Source organism: Mustelus asterias, chromosome 10 (assembly GCF_964213995.1).
Source record: "Mustelus asterias chromosome 10, sMusAst1.hap1.1, whole genome shotgun sequence".
NCBI lineage: Eukaryota > Metazoa > Chordata > Chondrichthyes > Carcharhiniformes > Triakidae > Mustelus > Mustelus asterias.
The window spans coordinates 101882516-101900476 of NC_135810.1; the positions used below are offsets into that span (position 1 = coordinate 101882516).

The window sequence follows — 17961 nt, forward strand, 5'->3', positions numbered from 1 at the left end:
GTTTACATGGACTTTAGCAAGGACTTTGACATGGTATTGCATGGTAGGTTGTTGCATAAGGTTAAATCTCACGGGATCCAGGGTGAGGTAGCCAAATGGATACAGAATTGGCTTGATGACAGAAGACAGACATTGGTTGTAGAGGTTTGTTTTTCAAACTGGAGGCCTGTGACCAGTGGTGTGCCTCAGGGATCAGTGCTGGGTCCACTATTATTTGTCATTTATATTAATGATTTGAATGAGAATTTAGTAGGCATGGTTAGTAAGTTTGCAGATGACACCAAGATTGGTGGCATAGTGGACAGTGAAGAATCTAGGATTGCAACGGGATCTTGGTCAATTGGGCCAGTGGGCTGACAAATGGCAGATGGAGTTTAATTTAGATAAATGCGAGATGATGCATTTTGGTCAATCGAACCAGGGCAGGACTTACTTAGTTCATGGTAGGGCATTGGGGAGAACTATAGTGCAAAGGGATCTAGGGGTACAGATTCATAGCTCCTTGAAAGTGGAGTCACAGGTGGACAGAGTGGTGAAGAAGGCATTCAACATGCTTGGTTTCATTGGTCAGAACACTGAATACAGGAGTTGGGACGTCTTGTTGAAGTCGTACAAGACATTGGTAAGGCCACACTTGGAATACTGTGTACAGTTCTGGTCGCCCTATTATAGAAAGGATATTATTAAACAAGAAAGAGTGCAGAAAAGATTTACTAGGATGCTACCAGAACTTGATGGTTTGAGTCATAAGGAGAGGCTGGATAGACTGGGACTTTTATCTCTAGTGTGTAGGAGCTTACACCTCTGTAAGGGTGATCTTACAGAGGTCTATAAAATAATGAGAGGCATAGAGCAACTAGATAGTCAATATATTTTCCCAAAGGTAGGGGAGTCTAAAACTAGAGGACATAGGTTTAAGGTGAGAGGGGAGAGATGCAAAAGGGTCGAGAGGGGCAATTTTTTCACAGAGGGTGATGAGTGTCTGGAACAAGCTGCCAGAGGTAGTAGTAGAGGCAGGTACAATTTTATCTTTTAAAAAGCATTTGGACAGTTACATGGGTAAGATGGGTATAGAGGGATATGGGCCAAACGCGGAGCGGCATGGACAAGTTGGGCCCAAGAGCCCGTTTACATGCTGTAAACCTCTATGCTGCAGATGGATCTTCACCTGGACTTCTGCTTGTTTCACCTCTACTGCTACTCTTGGGGATTTTGCGATTTTCTTTTCCGCTTTCCTGCCTTTGTTTCTTTGGCACGGGGGCTGCTTTCTTGTGCATCTGTTATGTCTTGGCGGGTTTTGCAGGTTGCTGGTGTGCTCCCACTGATTCTGCAGGGGGTCACAGCTACCGAGATGGATTACCCCCTGGCTGTGTCGGGAGTCACCGGTGACACAGTGCCCGGCAGATTGGATGCCAGGGCCCTACCAGTATTTGTCCTCTGCCAGGCTGTGTTCTTGTTGCCCTCTGGGAGTGTGAAGTTTCATGCCATGTGCCAAGGTGAGGGATGCAGAGTTGGAGGCCAATTAAGCAATTTGTGTTGACTACCGTTGGGAACTGTCCAAATGTAACTTTTCTGGACAGCGCGGTGTGGAAGCCTTGTTAACATAACAGTAAGTCTGAATGGCCACTATCATCATTCAGTCCTGTTAGAGATTATAGCCAGAATTCTCCAGCTGTTCACACCAGCGGGATTCTCCGATCTTGCCGGTAACGCACCTCTGCCTGCGGGTTTCCTGCCGGCTTGGGGTGACATCAATGGGAATTCCCATTGACAGCGGCGGGACCAGAGAATCTCACTGCTAGCAAACAACCCAGAAACTGATAGCCAAGTTCCACACTCATGAGGACGGCCTCAGCCGGGATCTTGGGTTCGTGTCACACTACATGTAACCCTTACCATTTGGTCTGGGCTCGCAAAATCCTACTAACTGTCCTGTCACACCTCTTTAACGTGTGATTGTCCCGCTCTCCACTCGCACTGTCTGTACCTGCAAATCATAGAAATCATAGAAACCTTACAGTGCAGAAGGAGGCCATTCGGCCCATCGAGTCTGCACCGACCACAATCCCACCCAGGCCCTACCCGCTAATCCCTTTTTTTGACTTGATTACCTGAAAAGATCTGCAATTCAACCATAATCTCGCAATTGTGTCTCTGTCTAAATATATCATGTTTGTGAAACATACCCCTCCACTCACCTGAGGAAGGAGCAGCGCTCCAAAAGCTCATGCTTCCAAATAAACCTGTTGGATTTTAACCTGGTGTTGTGAGACTTCTGACTGTGCCCACCCCAGTCCAACGCCGGCATCTCCACATCATTAAAACCTGATACAACTGACTGTCACACTTGCAAACTGAAAGAGTAGATATCAAACTAAACCAGGCAGGGGTTCAGTTGAACTGAAGAGATAGGGGTGGGGAGGAGCGGGTTAATGGACTTTCATGCCTCTCCCGTGGACTGCAGTTTAAAATTCCAAATGGCAAGTACACCTGCCCAAGGCCGGATTGAGCTCCAAGTTCTAGTTTCCCCAGTTCCTCCGCTAGCCTACACCAGCTAAAGACACTGAAAAACCTTCAATGAGCTACGAGTGTAACACCATATTCTGCACCCTCTCCTTTCCTTTTCCCCTGTGTGCTCTATGAACGGTATGCTTTGTCTGTGTAGGGCAAAAAACAATACTTTTCACTGTATGCCAATACATGTGGTAATGAACCGAATCAAGTCAACGTGTAAAGATATGACAACTCACAGTACGAACAATGATTGAGACAATGTTGAATAGAAAATGCAAGCAGCAAAAGTCTTCTCATCTGAACGCAATGGGTGGAATTCTGTCAAAAAAAATTCAATTCGCGTAAAAACTGGAGTAAATCTCGCTGCTTTTTTCAGCCCGACTTTCAAAATGAACTCTGTGCACTCTAGAGTGTCTCAGGGAGATTTACGCTGAAAATCAGGAGGCAGGGCCTATTCCCGCTGGAGAGGCCAGTAGCACAGTGCTGAGCGGGCCACTGAGCATGCGCCGATCTGTCAGAGCGGAGATCGGTGCATGTGGAGTAGCCCCGCGCTGCTGGCTTCCCGATTGCTGGCCAGCCATGTTACCCCAGCATCGCTGGCCATGCGACCCCCCCCGCCCGATCACTGCCCTCCTGGACTAGTCTGGGCCAGCTCCCCCTCGGAATCCAATCCCCCACAACTCCGCCCACCCCCCCACAGCCCCAACACCCCCCCCCCCCCCCCCCCCCCCCCACCCCTCCTTATCCCAACGGTCAGCCTCGATCACTGGCCTTCCTCCTTCTGTAACCGATCCCAAGTGTAGAGTTGTAGTGGGACCCCTCACTGGTCGCCCCTATAGGCCCCACCCCATTAGGCCCCACCCCCTTGCCACTGCCTGATACCCGGTCAGCAGTGCCAAGGTGCCCCTTGGGCAGTGCCAGGGGACCCATTAGTGGGGAGCTGTTGTAAACCCCACTGGAGTGAATAACTCCTGACGAGGGGGTTAAGAGGCTAGCGGGCCCGGAGACTTTAATCCCGGGCCTGATAATGGGATTTAAATTCGAATTTCAATATTCAAATCAGCACCGTGTCGATTTCTAGTGCGGAGCTGACGGCGCCAGAATCTGACGGCCGGAGGTGTGCGGAGGCCGTGGCGCCCAGCGGAAAGCCCGCTACACGGCCTTCGCTTGTGTCTCCCGGCCCTGCCAGAGCAGCGCAGTGGGCTGGGAGAATCGCCCCTAGCATTTAAACAGTCTGAGAGAGAAGATTAGGTCTCCCAAATCTCCAATGCATCCATTTAAACCAGGCAAGCAGCATGTGGTGGGGCTGCATTTGATCTATTTTTAAGAGGTTGACACATGCTGGTTGAAGCCTCACGTTTTCACTGTGTGTTGCTGGCCAGGTAACCTGTGGCATCATGGAGCATACCTTGCTTCTGGAGATTCTGTGCAGTCACCTCTGGGTTCTTCCTTGCAATCCACGGAGCGAGTGAATGAGTCTTGCCTGACAACATTACAAATATCTTTGGCCACTGTCACCACAGATACAACAAATTCAGAGGACATAAATCGACCTTTCCTGTTTCAGGAACCGAGTGCTACAGTTGTCAATTTACAATTGGCTCCACCAGTATAACTCCCAGGAACTTACTTGTCGGGGAAACGCACCTCACTTCCTGATAGTTTAGGTACTAAACCATTGTCACAGCTGTGCAATGCCTAGTGCCTTAACATGCTGCATTCAGTAAATAAGATGTTATATATCATAGAATATGCAGCATTCCCAGCAGGGTAGTAACTGAATGCACTTAAAACCACTTAATGCCCAACACTAAGAATATTATCACGTGCTGACCCTTCAATTAGGAGTCAGAAATTTCTGTTTATTCCTTTCCTCATCAATTTTCTCCTTCTATTTGCAACCCTGAACGCACTGAGCACTTTCTGCTAAGCTATCGGACCACAGGTACCCAGCTGCTGTCAATATGCCAAGAGCCATTATTCTGGCGTGCACCCCAACAGTTAGCAGAGAAACTATTCGCCCAGGGGGGACAGCACAGCCAAGTCCAGACTCCCACTTCCAGCGGCTGGATTTTCTCCTCTGTAACCCAGGGATCTGCAAGGCCGATGCATCTATTAGCAGCAGCTTGGCTGAGATCAACTGGCTCAGCTCAGGGCAGGAATCAATCGTGTTTAAATACTCATTAGATAAATTCCCTGAGCCATCAGGGGAGCCTTATTTGCTCTTCCATAATTGAGCCTTAGGAGTTAATTATGAGATGGTTGAAAACAGTTTCAGAGACAAAGTGATGAAAAAGCATTTCAGTTCTTACTGGAGAGGACAGGTCCTGCAAGCACCTGCATTTTGAACTTTAATTGCTTCATATAATCATTCTCTTAAGTGCTCTATCTGCCTCATCAGCAAATGTCTAATTTGATGAACAAAATCAGATATAGAAGCACTACTGATGATTAATTTAAACTCCTTAAGACTGATTTTAACTTGACCCACTTGCAGGAAACGCAACAAGGGGAGACGATGATGCTGTCACTGGACTAATATAGAATCACGGAATGCTACAATGTAGAAGGAGGCCATTCGGCCCATCTGACCGACCACAGTCCCACCCAGGCCCTATCCCCATAACCCCAGACATTTACCCTAGCTAGTCCTCCCTGAGAATCCCACCCAAGATTCTGATGAAGGAACTTGCACCTGCTCTGAATAATTTAATTGGTCTGTCTACCAATCTTATCCGCAGTTCCTGTTTCCTTCAAGCTCGGTTGAATTGAGTTTGAGCGCTATGATGTAACGATTTTGCTGTTCGCTTTACTGAACTTGACGCACAGAAAATAGCAAAGCCCATGTCAGCAGTCCTGCCTCGACAGCCGCCTTCCGCCAAAAAACCTTCTCAACCAGAAAATAAAACTGGGCTAAACTGGGTGGACAGACGCAGACACTTTTCTGCAAGAGCTTTCTTTGCAGATCACATAGCTATTTGCACATTAGTGCACTGATTGTTAACCCAGGATTACAATTATCCAAATTATACACTACAGTGAAGCTACGAGACTGAAATAGCTGCTTGATTGATTCAAATGTACGTGCTTTTCCAAAATGTTGCTGAACTGATCATAAGGAAATGGACACTGTATACTAAGTATGTTGTTACATTGAAAATCTCACATTTGTTTCAGTTTGGTGTTGGAAGTTCCTTTGTGCACCCAAGCATGTCCCCAGCGTCCCTGCTGTTTTTATTACTATTATATCTTTAAATATTAAAATTGCTGCTTTGTTTACATAACAGATACTGTAGCAAGGTCTAGATATAAATACATTTTCAGCTGTAACATGGCAAAAGCTGAAGGCTCTGGCTCCGATTTTCTATCGGACAATATTAGGGTGGCAGGGTGGCACAGTGTTTAGAACTGCTGCCTCACAGTGCCAGGGACCCAGGTTCAAATCCAGCCTTAGGTGACTGTCTGTGCAGAGGCTGTACGTTCGCCCCGTGTCTGTGTGGGTTTTCTCCGGTTTCCTCCCACACTCCAAAGATGTGCGGGTTAGTTGGATTGGCCATGCTAAATTGCCCTTTAGTGTCAGGGAGATGAACAGGGTAAATATGTGGAGTTACGGGGATAGGGTCTGTGTGGGGTTGTTGTCAGTGCAGGCTCGATGGGCTGAATGGCCTCTTTCTGCACTGTAGGAATTCTACGATTCTTTGAAAATGAAGACTCTGAATCGGGCTCATTAGTTCTTCACCATTCAGTGACTAAGCCAGTTTCTTTAACCCCCTCCTCGTTTCGCTATACATGAATGATGCCACAAGAAATGTAAATACTTGGGGACCAAGTATCTGACCATTGGACACATACAGGGCGATTTCCCATCCCGCCTGCCATGGGAATCGTAGCTGGTGGGGGAGTGGAAGGGACAGTGTGAGTGGGGGGAGGAACAGTGCGAGTGGGGGGAGGGAAAGCAGGAGCACTTGGGAGCCCCTGCATTGCAGTACTCCAGAAAGTCCCCGTGGAACATGAAATGTCCACATTCCCCATTGTGAAGAGCATGAACGAAAATGTTTGGGATACAGACAATATTACAGCCATGTGGCTTCGAGTCAAATTCTGCTGTTTGATGCTGTTGTGGAGTAGATTAGGATGCTTCATTACATTAAAGGTGCTCTATATAAAAACAAGTTGTTGCTGCTATAGCACTTACTATAAACTACTGATTGACTTGGGTGGCACAGTGGTTAGCACTGCTGTCTCACAGCGCCAGGGACCCGGGTTCAACTCCGGCCTCGGGTCACTGCCTGTGTGGAGTTTGCACATTCTCCCCATGTCTGTGTGGGTTTCCTCCCACACTCCAAAGATGTGCGGGTTAGGGTTGATTGGCCATGCTAAATTGACCCTAGTGTCAGGGGGATTAACAGGGTAAAGGTGTGGGGTTACGGGAATAGGGCCTGGGTGGGATTGTGGTCGGTACAGGCTCGATGGGCCGAATGGCCTCCTTCTGCATTGTAGGGATTGTATGATTCAATGGTGATTCTCGGACTTGATAATGTCACTGATTATTGAATTGCAGCAACATTTGTAACTGTAGGCTGGAAATGGATTCTAGGAACATAGGAACAGGATATTGCAGAGGGAACTGTGCCATTAAAGGCTGTATTGAAGATGTTCCAGGCAGATGCCAGAATCATAGAATCTCTACAGTGCAGAAGGAGACCATTCGGCCCATCAGTCCATCAAGTCTGCACCGACTCTTACCCAGGCTTTATCCCCGTAACCCCTCATATTTAACCCGCTAATCCCCTGAACCTATATATCTTGGGGCAATTTATCATGGCCAATCCACCTGTCCTGCACATCTTTGGACTTTGTAGTTATGCTGTTGAGAGTTTAGGGTGGATGACATTGACAATATCTTCTCCTCACCTGGAGAAGCTCCGGCAGAACCACCCCAATGAGCTTATTGTGATAGCTTTCAACCCAGCCGGCAACTGATGAAGAAATGCCACATGTTTTCACATCTGCTTCTACCAAGTGGAGCTTTCAGCATTTAAAATGACCAATATAGCTTATTCCACACAGTTTCTTAATACATCCGTCACTGTTTCAGTGTTAAAGTATCACAGGAATTCAGCTGTCCTTCTTTCAAACCCTTCCTACACTGTGCATTCGTACATAGATGTCAAAATTTCACACTGAAGCAAGTCAATAAACTGTCAAACCTACAGACTGCCACCGAGCAGGAAGTGAGTGGGTTTCAATGCATGACGTATCATTCGCCATCATATTACCTCGTTGATGCTGATCTCTGCCTCGACATACTGCAATCCTTTCTGAAGGATAGAGATCAGTGCTGCAGGTGGCACTAGTGTCCCGTTGATGTTTGACTGACTTATGTGACTTTCTATTCCAAATGTGAATGCTGAGTGAGAGAAACCTGAAAGAGAAAACAAACAGCAGCGTTAATTATAAAGCTGCCAGGAAGCATCTTCCGCAGAGGTCATCCATGTTTATGAGGAAAAGTACATCATGGTCTGCCTGGATATAATCTTTAACTATCTGCACTGGTTCCAGATTGTGAAGATTTTTACAGATTAATTTAGAAACATTGCATCTATTTTTCACATTTTTCAAATTCATTCATGGGATGTGGGTGTCGCTGGTTGACATTCATTCATTGCCCATCGCCAATCTGCTTGACAGAGGGCATTTTTCTTTGAGTCAACCACCTTACTGTGGGTCTGGAGTCACAGGTAGGCCAGACAAGGTGAGGATGGCAGATTTCCTTTCTTAAAAGGACACTGGTGAACCAGATGGGTTTTTACAACAATCAATAATGGTTTTGTGGTCATCATTTGACTTTTAATTTCAGATTTTTATTGAATTCGAATTTCACCATCTGCCAATCTGGTGGGATTCGAATCTGGGTCCACAGAGCATTATCCTGGGTCTCTGGATTACTTGACTGTTGCCTTGCCCTCACCATCCTTGATTCTCTAATTGACACTAGGATGGGAATATTCCCGGCCTGCTTGCCACAGGAATCGTAACGGGCGGGGGGCAGATCATGCAAAGGTACGTTGAGCTCAGGCGGGATTTTCCGGGTTTGGGGCGAGCACGGCTGGAACATCCCACCTCAGGTTATCTGACCGCTTTTCCTGAAGCAAGCATGGCCTGGAACTTTCTCCTGTTCTTCAAAGTTTATTATTTATTAGTGTCACAAGTGGGCTTCCATTAACACTGCAGTGAAGTTACTGTGAAAATCCCCTGGTTATCACACTCTGGCGCCTGTTCAGGTACACTGAGGGAGAATTTAGTACGGCCAATGCACCTAACCAGCACATCTTTTGGACTCTGGGAGGAAATCGGAGCACCCGGAGGAAGCCCACGCAGGCACGGGGAGAACATGCAGACTTCGCACAGACAGTGACCCAAGCCGGGAATTGAACCCTGGTCCCTGGTGCTGTGAGGCAGCACTGCTAACCACTGGGTCACCACGCTGCGCCTAAGGTCTATGATCAAGGTCCACTCTAGACCTTGAGCAGGGATGACACTCTAATGCAGTATTGAGGATGTGCTGCCCTGTCAAAGGTGCCAGGTTTCAGGTGCGACGTTAAACCAAAGCCTCATCTGTATGAGCGGATCCCATAAAAGATCCCATAGCACTATTTGAAAGCGGGCCAGGAGAGTTATTGCTGGTGTCCTGGTCAATAATTATCTCTCAATCGACATTACAAAATCAGATTATCTGGTCATTATCACATTGTTGTTTGTGGGAGGTTTAGTTTGCTGTGTGAAAAAGTATTTGCTGCAATTCTTACATTACAGAAGTGAGTACATTTCAAATGTACTTCATTGTCTGTAAAGCGCCTCGAGATGTCTGATGGTGATGAGAAATGCTGCAATAAATGTCTTTCTTTTATGATAATCATCCAGCCTAAAACTTCAAAGCTTTGTTACATTTCCTCTTGCCCCACACCCCGCCTCAGTTCTGTCCCTGGTTGCATGCTCAGGCTGGATCCAATGTTGTGCAACTTCGGCACCCCATTTGTTTGAGATTCAAGCTCTGCTTTCTGTACATTACCAAGGCTGCCTATTCCGCAGTTGGTACCATTCCCATATCACTCCTGTGCTTGCTGACTTAAAGCAAGGTCCTGATTTTAAATATCTGTAATAAGTCTTCGGAGGCAGAAGTCCCTTCACCAAAATCCCTTTATTTACAATTCCAACAGCAGTACAGAGTGCTATCAGTCAGCAGTCTACCTTTAAAAGTTAAATACAAGGAAAAGATTCCCAGGTTGGCTCATCAATTGACTCCTTAATCAGGGAGTTCATATTCCAATAGGCCAACCTCAATGGCCTGATTGAAGTCATTACAATATTCCTGTTTTAACATCCCCCCATGGCCTTTTCCCTCCTTGGACGGGTTTTCCGGCTGGAAAATCCCGCCCAAGGTCAACAGACCTTTGCATGGTCTGTGTCCTGGCTGCTACGATTCCCATGGTGGGCAGGATGGGAAAGTTCCACCGTCTCTAATCTCCTCCGCTCCCACACTCCACTGAGGTATCTGTGCTCCTATTACACTGGCCTCTTGTGCATTCCCAATCATACTTGCTCCATCACTGGTGGCCGTGCCTTCAGTTACCTTGGTCCCAAGCTCTGGAAATCCCTCTCTTTCCTGCTTTAAGATGCTTCTTAAAACCAACTTCATTGACCAAGCTTTGGGGCATATGACCTTATATCTCCTCGTGTAGCTCAGTGTCATGCTTCATCTTATAATGCTTCTATAAGGCATCTTGGGACAGTTCATTACAGTAGAGGTGCTACAGAAGTTGTCGTTGTAAGATCCCCATTCATAACTTCCAGTCGTCCACTGTTGTTCGAATGTGCACCTCCTCACCTTCTACCATTACTCTTTATGCCTTCAAACATTGCGGACTCTCTCAGCTCCCCCAGCTTTGAAGACCCCTTTTAAAGTTATCCTCTGGGAAAACCTTAGCTACTTCTTAACTCTTCTCCTGTCTCCTGTTAAGTCTCCACCTGTCTCCTGCTGACTCAATCTTCACCTGTCTCCTGCTGACTCAATCTTCACCTGTCTCTTGCTCAGGTCTGACCCCCTCCAACCTCCACCTTGTGAAAATACTTTAGATGTTTTGCAGCATGGACAGCAGTGTGTGAATGCGAATTGTTGCTATTTCTCACTTCCTATTTTCAAAAGTATCAGAATGAGGAATTTCAAGGAAACATTTCCTGCAAATATCTGCAGTAGGCACAATTAATGATGCAATCCTTACTCAAGAGAGTTTGCCTTAGAGGTGAAATTTCAGACAAAATATCACATTTAACATAATACACGTTTAGGTTCCTGTCACCTCAGTAACGAGAGAATGCACGATTTTGATGCAATGCCGGTCCTGGCTCATTCAATGTTACAGTTTTGAATAACTGGTGATACAAAATATAATCAACACAGCCTGTAAACAGCAGACAGTTTTGTAGGCAAGCCAATATCAAGCTGGAATGCCAGTTTCGTTAAACTGCACTGCTGTATGGTGGTAGCTCAAATGTGCTTTGGGACATTACAGTTTCAAACCAAATTGGCTCAGCGTAGAGGCTTCTGCTGCTCTCGGGTACCTTTGGCAGAGAAACTAACGAAATGCTGGAGAATTGGGACAAATATAATTTCTCCAGGCTTTCCATGGCTCTTCCACTAGATTTTATGGATGAATAGGACAAACTCCATGAAATTTCATGTTGCTGTTTTTTGACAAAGGCCGAGATTTTCCGACCTCCCAGTTGCATGTTTCCCACCGGGGAGAGGTGGCGCATTGTTTACTAGTGGCAGGATTGTCTGGTCCTGCCATTATCAATGGGAACTCCCATTGGCGTCACCCCACACTGGCAGGAAACCCACGGGCGGAGGTCTGCCGCTGATGGGACCGGAGAATCCCACCGACGTGAACAACCAGAGAATTCTTTCCAAAATGTTTCCTCACTTGACGTAGCTTTGTTTTCTCTTAATCTCTAATACTCATTATGTGTACAAGAAACAAAATTCCACAGTAAGTTGGTTCAATCCGCACTATAGATCAGGTTTATATAAAAAGAGGTTCTCATCTCATTTATAGTAATTTAACACCTCCGCTAATACAAGCATAGCAATAAAAGGGTGTGCTGGAAATGAACATGATAAGGTTCAGATCACTGAAGGTGAAAAGTATAATCTTGTTTCTGGACTTCCTCCTATATCTATTTCTGCAACATAACATTTGAAAATTATTCAGCTAATTTCAAAAGTTAAATATTCCAATATATTGTAAGATAATCACAGATTTATAATCTATTAGTGTAGGGTGATTGAAAATGGAAAAGTGCCATTTTGCAACAATGAAAACACACATCACCAGTATTCCAGTTGCATTGTTTAATGTCACAGGCAAACTTTGTACCTGTGCTTAATTACCTTCTTACAAAGTATTTACTGCACAGAAACAGGCCATTTTCCCCAAAAGGTCTACACAAGCTCCACACAAGTCTCCTTTCACCCTTGTTTCAGCAAGATCCAAACATAATCCACTTGTCCATGTTGGATCTTCTCTCTACGATTTGCGATCGTTTAGGCAGGCACAATTGAAGAATTTGCTTTTAGTATGCAACTGTCCTTTCCACTGGGAATTGGGATTAAGATGAAGCGGTGGGGTTCTGCTCTGTAGCATATGCCCTGGTGGAGCAAACCCAGAGTAATTTTAGGACCCAGGTTTGGCGATAGATTTTACTGTACTAGCCATGCACCTATCTGACCAAAGATGCAAAGCTAATACAACTGAATTTTGAACAGTAGCCACAGATATTTCAGCATGCATGGGAATTAATGTCTTAGTTAACAGGGAAGGGCACTGCAGACCTGTGATTTTACACAATATGTTGGCTGTGTAGGTAGGCCTATGCAGAATGAAGAGGTGGTGGCGTAGTTGCATTGTCGCTGGACTAGTAATCCAGAGACTAAGGGTAATGCTCTGGGGACCTTGGTTCAAATCCCACCATGGCAAATGGTGAAATTTGAATTCAATAAAAATCTGGAATTGAAAGTCTAATGATGACCATGAAACCATTGTTGACTATTGTAAAAACCCAACTGGTTCACTAATAACCTTTAGGGAAGGAAATCTTCCTTCCTTACCTGGTCTGGTCTACATGTGTCTCCAGACGCACAGCAATGTGGTTGACTCTTAAACATCCTCAGGGATGGGCAATAAATGCTGGTCCAGCCAGCGATGTCCACATCCCATGAATTAATAAAAAAAAAGAAAATTGCAGGACCCAGGAAGTATTGCAGGATCTTGTGCAAATTACAATAATAATCCTGGTTCATCCAGAATCTCATCATAACTCAGTCATTCCCTTCATTCCGTGTATCAACTTAAGAGAACAATCATTTTCTCCAAGGCCAGTATATCCTTCCTAAGATGAAGAACCAAAAGACTGATCTAAAAATCACAAAAAGCAATATCAACAGGATGATGCTGTCGGAGTCAGTGGACATCAACAGTCCAGCAATTACCATGCTTCTCAGGAGGAAAAATACCAATGGGCAGCCGCAACATCGATTTGATTCAGGTGAAAGCCCCCTATTAAAATGCAAATCATGATTTTGAGACGGAACCGAGTGGCGCATGCTTCATGTATAAATTGTTTCACTGATGATCCAACCAAAGAGGTCCAAAGAAGATTACTTTTAAATAGTTTCTCAGAGTTCAGGAGAAGCAAGAGTGCTCCTTTTAAGCCTCGCTAAAATAATCTGGGCCAATGCTGCCCTGGGCCCTTCCCTCCCTTCTATGATTGTGACCACACCAGGATCTACTCTGGGCCGTCGCACTTTGCCTGGCCTCGAACCTAATGAGCTAGGTCAGGACGTCAATTTTCCTGGCTCCATTTAACCGAAGCCTAAGTTCTTCACTGAACAGCAGTCAGATGGTTGCCCAAAAGTTAAAATCTATTCCCAAAATTGCAAATTAGTCTGTCTAGTGCTCGGCATTGCAGACTTTTGATTTTTTTATTCTGCACTTCCTCTGATTAAGCCTGACATCCAATTATAGAGTCATAGAGTCACAGAGGTTTATAGCATGGAAACAGGCCCTTTGGCCCAACTTGCCACGCTGTCCTTTTTTTTAAACCCCTAAGCTAATCCCAATTGCCTGCATTTGGCCCTATGCTCATTTTACCCATGTAACTGCCTAAATGCTTTTTAAAAGACAAAATTGTACCCGCCTCCATTACTACCTCTGGCAGCTTGTTCCAGACACTCACCACCCTCTGTGTGAAAAAATTGCCCCTCTGGACACTTTTGTATCTCTCCCCCCTCACCTTAAACCTATGCCCTCTAGTTTTAGACTCCCCTACCTTTGGGAAAATATATTGACTATCTAGCTGATCTGTGCCCCTCATTATTTTATAGACCTCTATAAGATCGCCCCTCAGCCTCCTATGCTCCAGAGAAAAAAGTCCCAGTCTATCCAGCCTCTCCTTATAACTCAAACCATCAAGTCCCGGTAGCATCCTAATAAATCTTTTCTGCACTCTTTCTAACTTTAACTTTTTACAATTGCTTTTGGGATCCATGAGCTCACTTTTAGTGTCATGTACCTGTGCTCTAAATTGCTTTGCTCATCTACCACCTAGAACTTTACCACTTAGACTATCCTCCCTTCTGTCAACCAAAGTGCCAAAAATACACATTTTCATCATCTGCATTGGCCGTCATTCGTCCCACTCACTTCATCAATGTGCTTTCGCTGTTTTCTGTTCTCTTCTTTGGAAGTTACTTAGCCTAGTAAATGCATTTTTTATTATTATTTCACTGGATGTGAGTATCGCCTGCTCGGCTGGCATTTAATTGCCCATTCCTAATTGCCCGTGAGACGGTGATGGTGAGCTGCCTTCTTGAACCGCTGTGGTGCTTGTGGTGTTGGTACACCCACAGTGCTGTTGGGACTTTCAGGATTTTGACCCAGTGACAATGAAGGAATAGGGATGTATTTCCAAGTCAGGAAGGTGTGTGGGATGGAGGGGAAAGTGGCGGTGATGCTCACATGGAGGGGGAGGCTTTGCCCTATTGGTATTCTCACTGGAATAGTAATTCAGAGACCCAGAATAATGCTCTGCGGACCTGGGTTCAAATCCCATCATGGCAAATGGTGAAATTTAAATTCAATAAAAATTTGGTGACCATTAAACCACTGGTAGCTGTTGTAAAAAAATCCACCTAGTTCGCTAATACCCTTTTGCGAAGGAAATCTTTACCTTACCTCGTCTAGCATCTCAGGTGCCCTCTGAAATGGCCTAGCAAGCATCCCAGCCAGTGACACCCACATCCTATGAATTAATAAAAAAATCTTCTGTTTCTAGCTGGTAGGTGGAAGGAGATGTCAAAGGGGCATTGGTGCTGCCACAGAGCATTGGTAAAAGGAGTGCCAGTCAAGCGGGCTGCTTTGACTTGAATGGTATTGCGCTTATAGAAACATAGAAGATAGGAGAAGGAAGAGGCCATTCGGCCCTCTGAGTCTGCTCCACCATTCATCACGATCATGGCTGATCGTCCAACTCAATAGCCTAATCCTGCTTTTTCCTCATAACCCTTGACCCCATTCACCCCAAGTGCTATATCCAGCCGCCTCTTGAATACATTCAATGTTTTGCCATCAACTACTTCCTGTGGTGATGAATTCCACAGACTCACCACTCTTTGGGTGAAAAAATGTCTCCTCACCTCCGTCCTAAATGGTCTACCCCGAATCCTCAGACTGTGACCTCTGGTTCTGGACACACCCACCATCGGGAACATCCTCCCTGCATCTACCTATCAAGTGTTGTTGGAGCTGCACTCATCCAGGCAGGTGAAAAATATTCCATGATACTCCTAACTTCTACCTTGTAGTAGGTGGACAGGGAATCTAATGAGTTACTCTCCACAGAATTCCCAGCTTTGCTCAATTCCTTCTTTCTATTCCCAAAATTAGGCTATTTATATACAACGTGACATAGAAACTTGCAGCACGACAATCTAGCAAACTGGAAATCTGGACCAAACATATCATTTGTATTACAGTAAAATAGATAACCAGACGGAAACAGACAAACAACATTGATAATAATCCAAAATGGAGAGTTATTCATGACGACTCATTTGTTATTATTCATGAAGAAATTCTCAATCAGATTTTGACATTTTTGGCTTATCATCTCTGGTGCAGTCAGTAGTAATCCCTTTTTACTGCCCTGTATTTGACAATGTTTGTTCTTTGATCTGTGAATGTACAATTCCTCTTGAATCCAGATTGTGCAACATCCAAAAATTGCTAAATTTTGGCAGATTGATTTCAGATCATAATGTAAGGCACAATTTGTATCTTTATTTACTGGAGTTTGTTATCATGACTTGCCTCAGTTGTGTAGCTGCCATTAGTTTCAGGTTTTATGTGGATCTTTTTTCTTTTCTCTCATGTTCTTGGAAATTACTCCATTGTGGAAGTTTTTGAACGTTCATTTCTACCTGTCTTATTCCCCCACTTCCTTCAGCCGCTCACAGTTGCATTTGACTTCAGAAACTAAAACTTCTTCAATTTCACTCTTTACGCTTTGTATTGTCTTGCGCTAATATCATTTCAACACTTTACAGATACTATAATTAACTTTATTTTCCAGGGTGGTTTTCCAGCCTCATTCCTATATAAATGTTTGTAATATCCTCCAATCTACCAATGGAGTGACATGGTGGCACAAGTGATTAGCACTGCTGCCTCACAGCGCTAGGGACCGAGGTTCGATTCCCGGCTTGGGTGACTGTCTGTGCAGAGTCTGCATGTTCTCCCTGTGTCTGCGTGGGTTTTCACTGGGTGCTCCGGTTTCCTCCCACAGTCCGAAAGACGTGCTGGTTAGATGCATTGGCCAAGCTAAATTCTCCCTCAGTGTACCTGAACAGGCGCCAGAGTGTGGCGACTGGGGGATTTTCACAATGAATTCATTGCAGTGTTAATGTAAGCCTACTTGTTATTCTAATAAATAAGCTCTGAACTATTTTGTTAGAAGACCATATCTAAAATTTTAACTCATCTGATCTTTCCAGATGGTAACTGTCCTGGACGACGCTCACATTTTCTGACTGTGGGCGGGATTTTCCTCCCCCTCCAAGGTGCATCTTGAGGCAGCGGGATCGTATGGCCCCGCTGCTGTCAACGGGGTTTCCTGTTGAACGCACCCCTTGCCTTTGGGAAACCTGTGGCTGGGATGGTGCAGTCAGTGGGACAATAAGATCTCTCTGTCTTAAATGGCAGCAAGATTTTGACATATATTCTTGAGAATGGGATGGTTTCATAATTGAAAAAGATCAAAATCTAAAACAATTGCAACAGGAGAAACTATGGCGAGATTCTCTGGCCTCCCCTCAGCGTGTTTCTTGGTGGCGGGAGGCAGCGTGCTGTTCACTGGGGGGGCAGGATCTTCTGATCTCAATGGGAATTCTCATTGTAGCCACTCCACCCAGCAAGCCCACAACGGGGGAATGTGCTGCTGGTGGGACAAGAGAATCTCGCTGCTGTGAATGGCCGGAGAAATCCGACCAAAGTATGCGTTAATAGGCATGTTTTATGAATGAGAAAATGGGGAGAGAACATCCAGCTCGCTATTTAATGACTTTGCCTGAAAGTGAGTGTGAAGACATGAGCAGAGGAAACAAGTGCTCTTTCTTGCTCTGTCCCCGCAGTTAAATAAAATGGTGATACCAAAGTGTTGTAGAATCACGCACGGGAAGTGCACAATTGGTCAGAGTGACCAGTACTTACACGATCATATTTCCCAGCATGGGTTACCGCATTGAGGGAGAAAAAATTCATTAAAAAAAAAACGAACATTCCAGACTCTTGATACAATGTAAAGTGGAAAATTATTTAAACAGCTGAAAGTTTGGAACAACTGCATCAAATTGGGCTCAGTGCTGACAGGCTGTTCCTGGAAGATGTGCATGGAAGATTTTAAACTGGCCAAACCTCACTGTACTCTTTGGCAAGCTTCCAATGTCTAGGATCTTAGCGCTGCTTCATGTTCCAACAAAAATGATCTCCGTCGATGGAAGGTGAGGGATAGCCAATTTGTGCAGAATTTTCCTGCAGTGACGATTAAAATGGCTCTCACTAGAAACTTGATGTTACAAAGTTCTTTGAGTAAATGAAACTTTAGCTAAAGTTTAAAACCAGCCATAGTATAAACACGAGTCCACAAAATTGGCATAAATAGCACTCCTATTCATTTTGTAGTGTATTTTGTATTATTCAGGCTGTCTCGCTTATATTGATCAACAAACTCAGATTGCTCAAATGGAAATTTACCAACAGGGAACCAGAAAAACCAAACTTCTCATGTTAGCAAAATCCCAAACACAAGTGATGAGAATACAATTTTTGCTGT

The 17961-nt window shown here is 45.0% G+C and overlaps 1 protein-coding gene across 7 annotated transcripts in view; it reads right to left on the reverse strand.

Annotated features, from left to right (window-relative positions):
* Positions 1-17961, reverse strand: part of LOC144499821 (F-box-like/WD repeat-containing protein TBL1XR1) — a 385459-nt gene that overhangs the window by 80076 nt on the left and 287422 nt on the right. For all 7 annotated transcript variants that reach the window (XM_078222335.1, XM_078222337.1, XM_078222340.1 and 4 more), the window contains one exon: positions 7794-7939. In XM_078222335.1, the coding sequence (XP_078078461.1) occupies positions 7794-7939 (146 nt within the window). The remainder of the gene's footprint in view (positions 1-7793; positions 7940-17961) is intronic.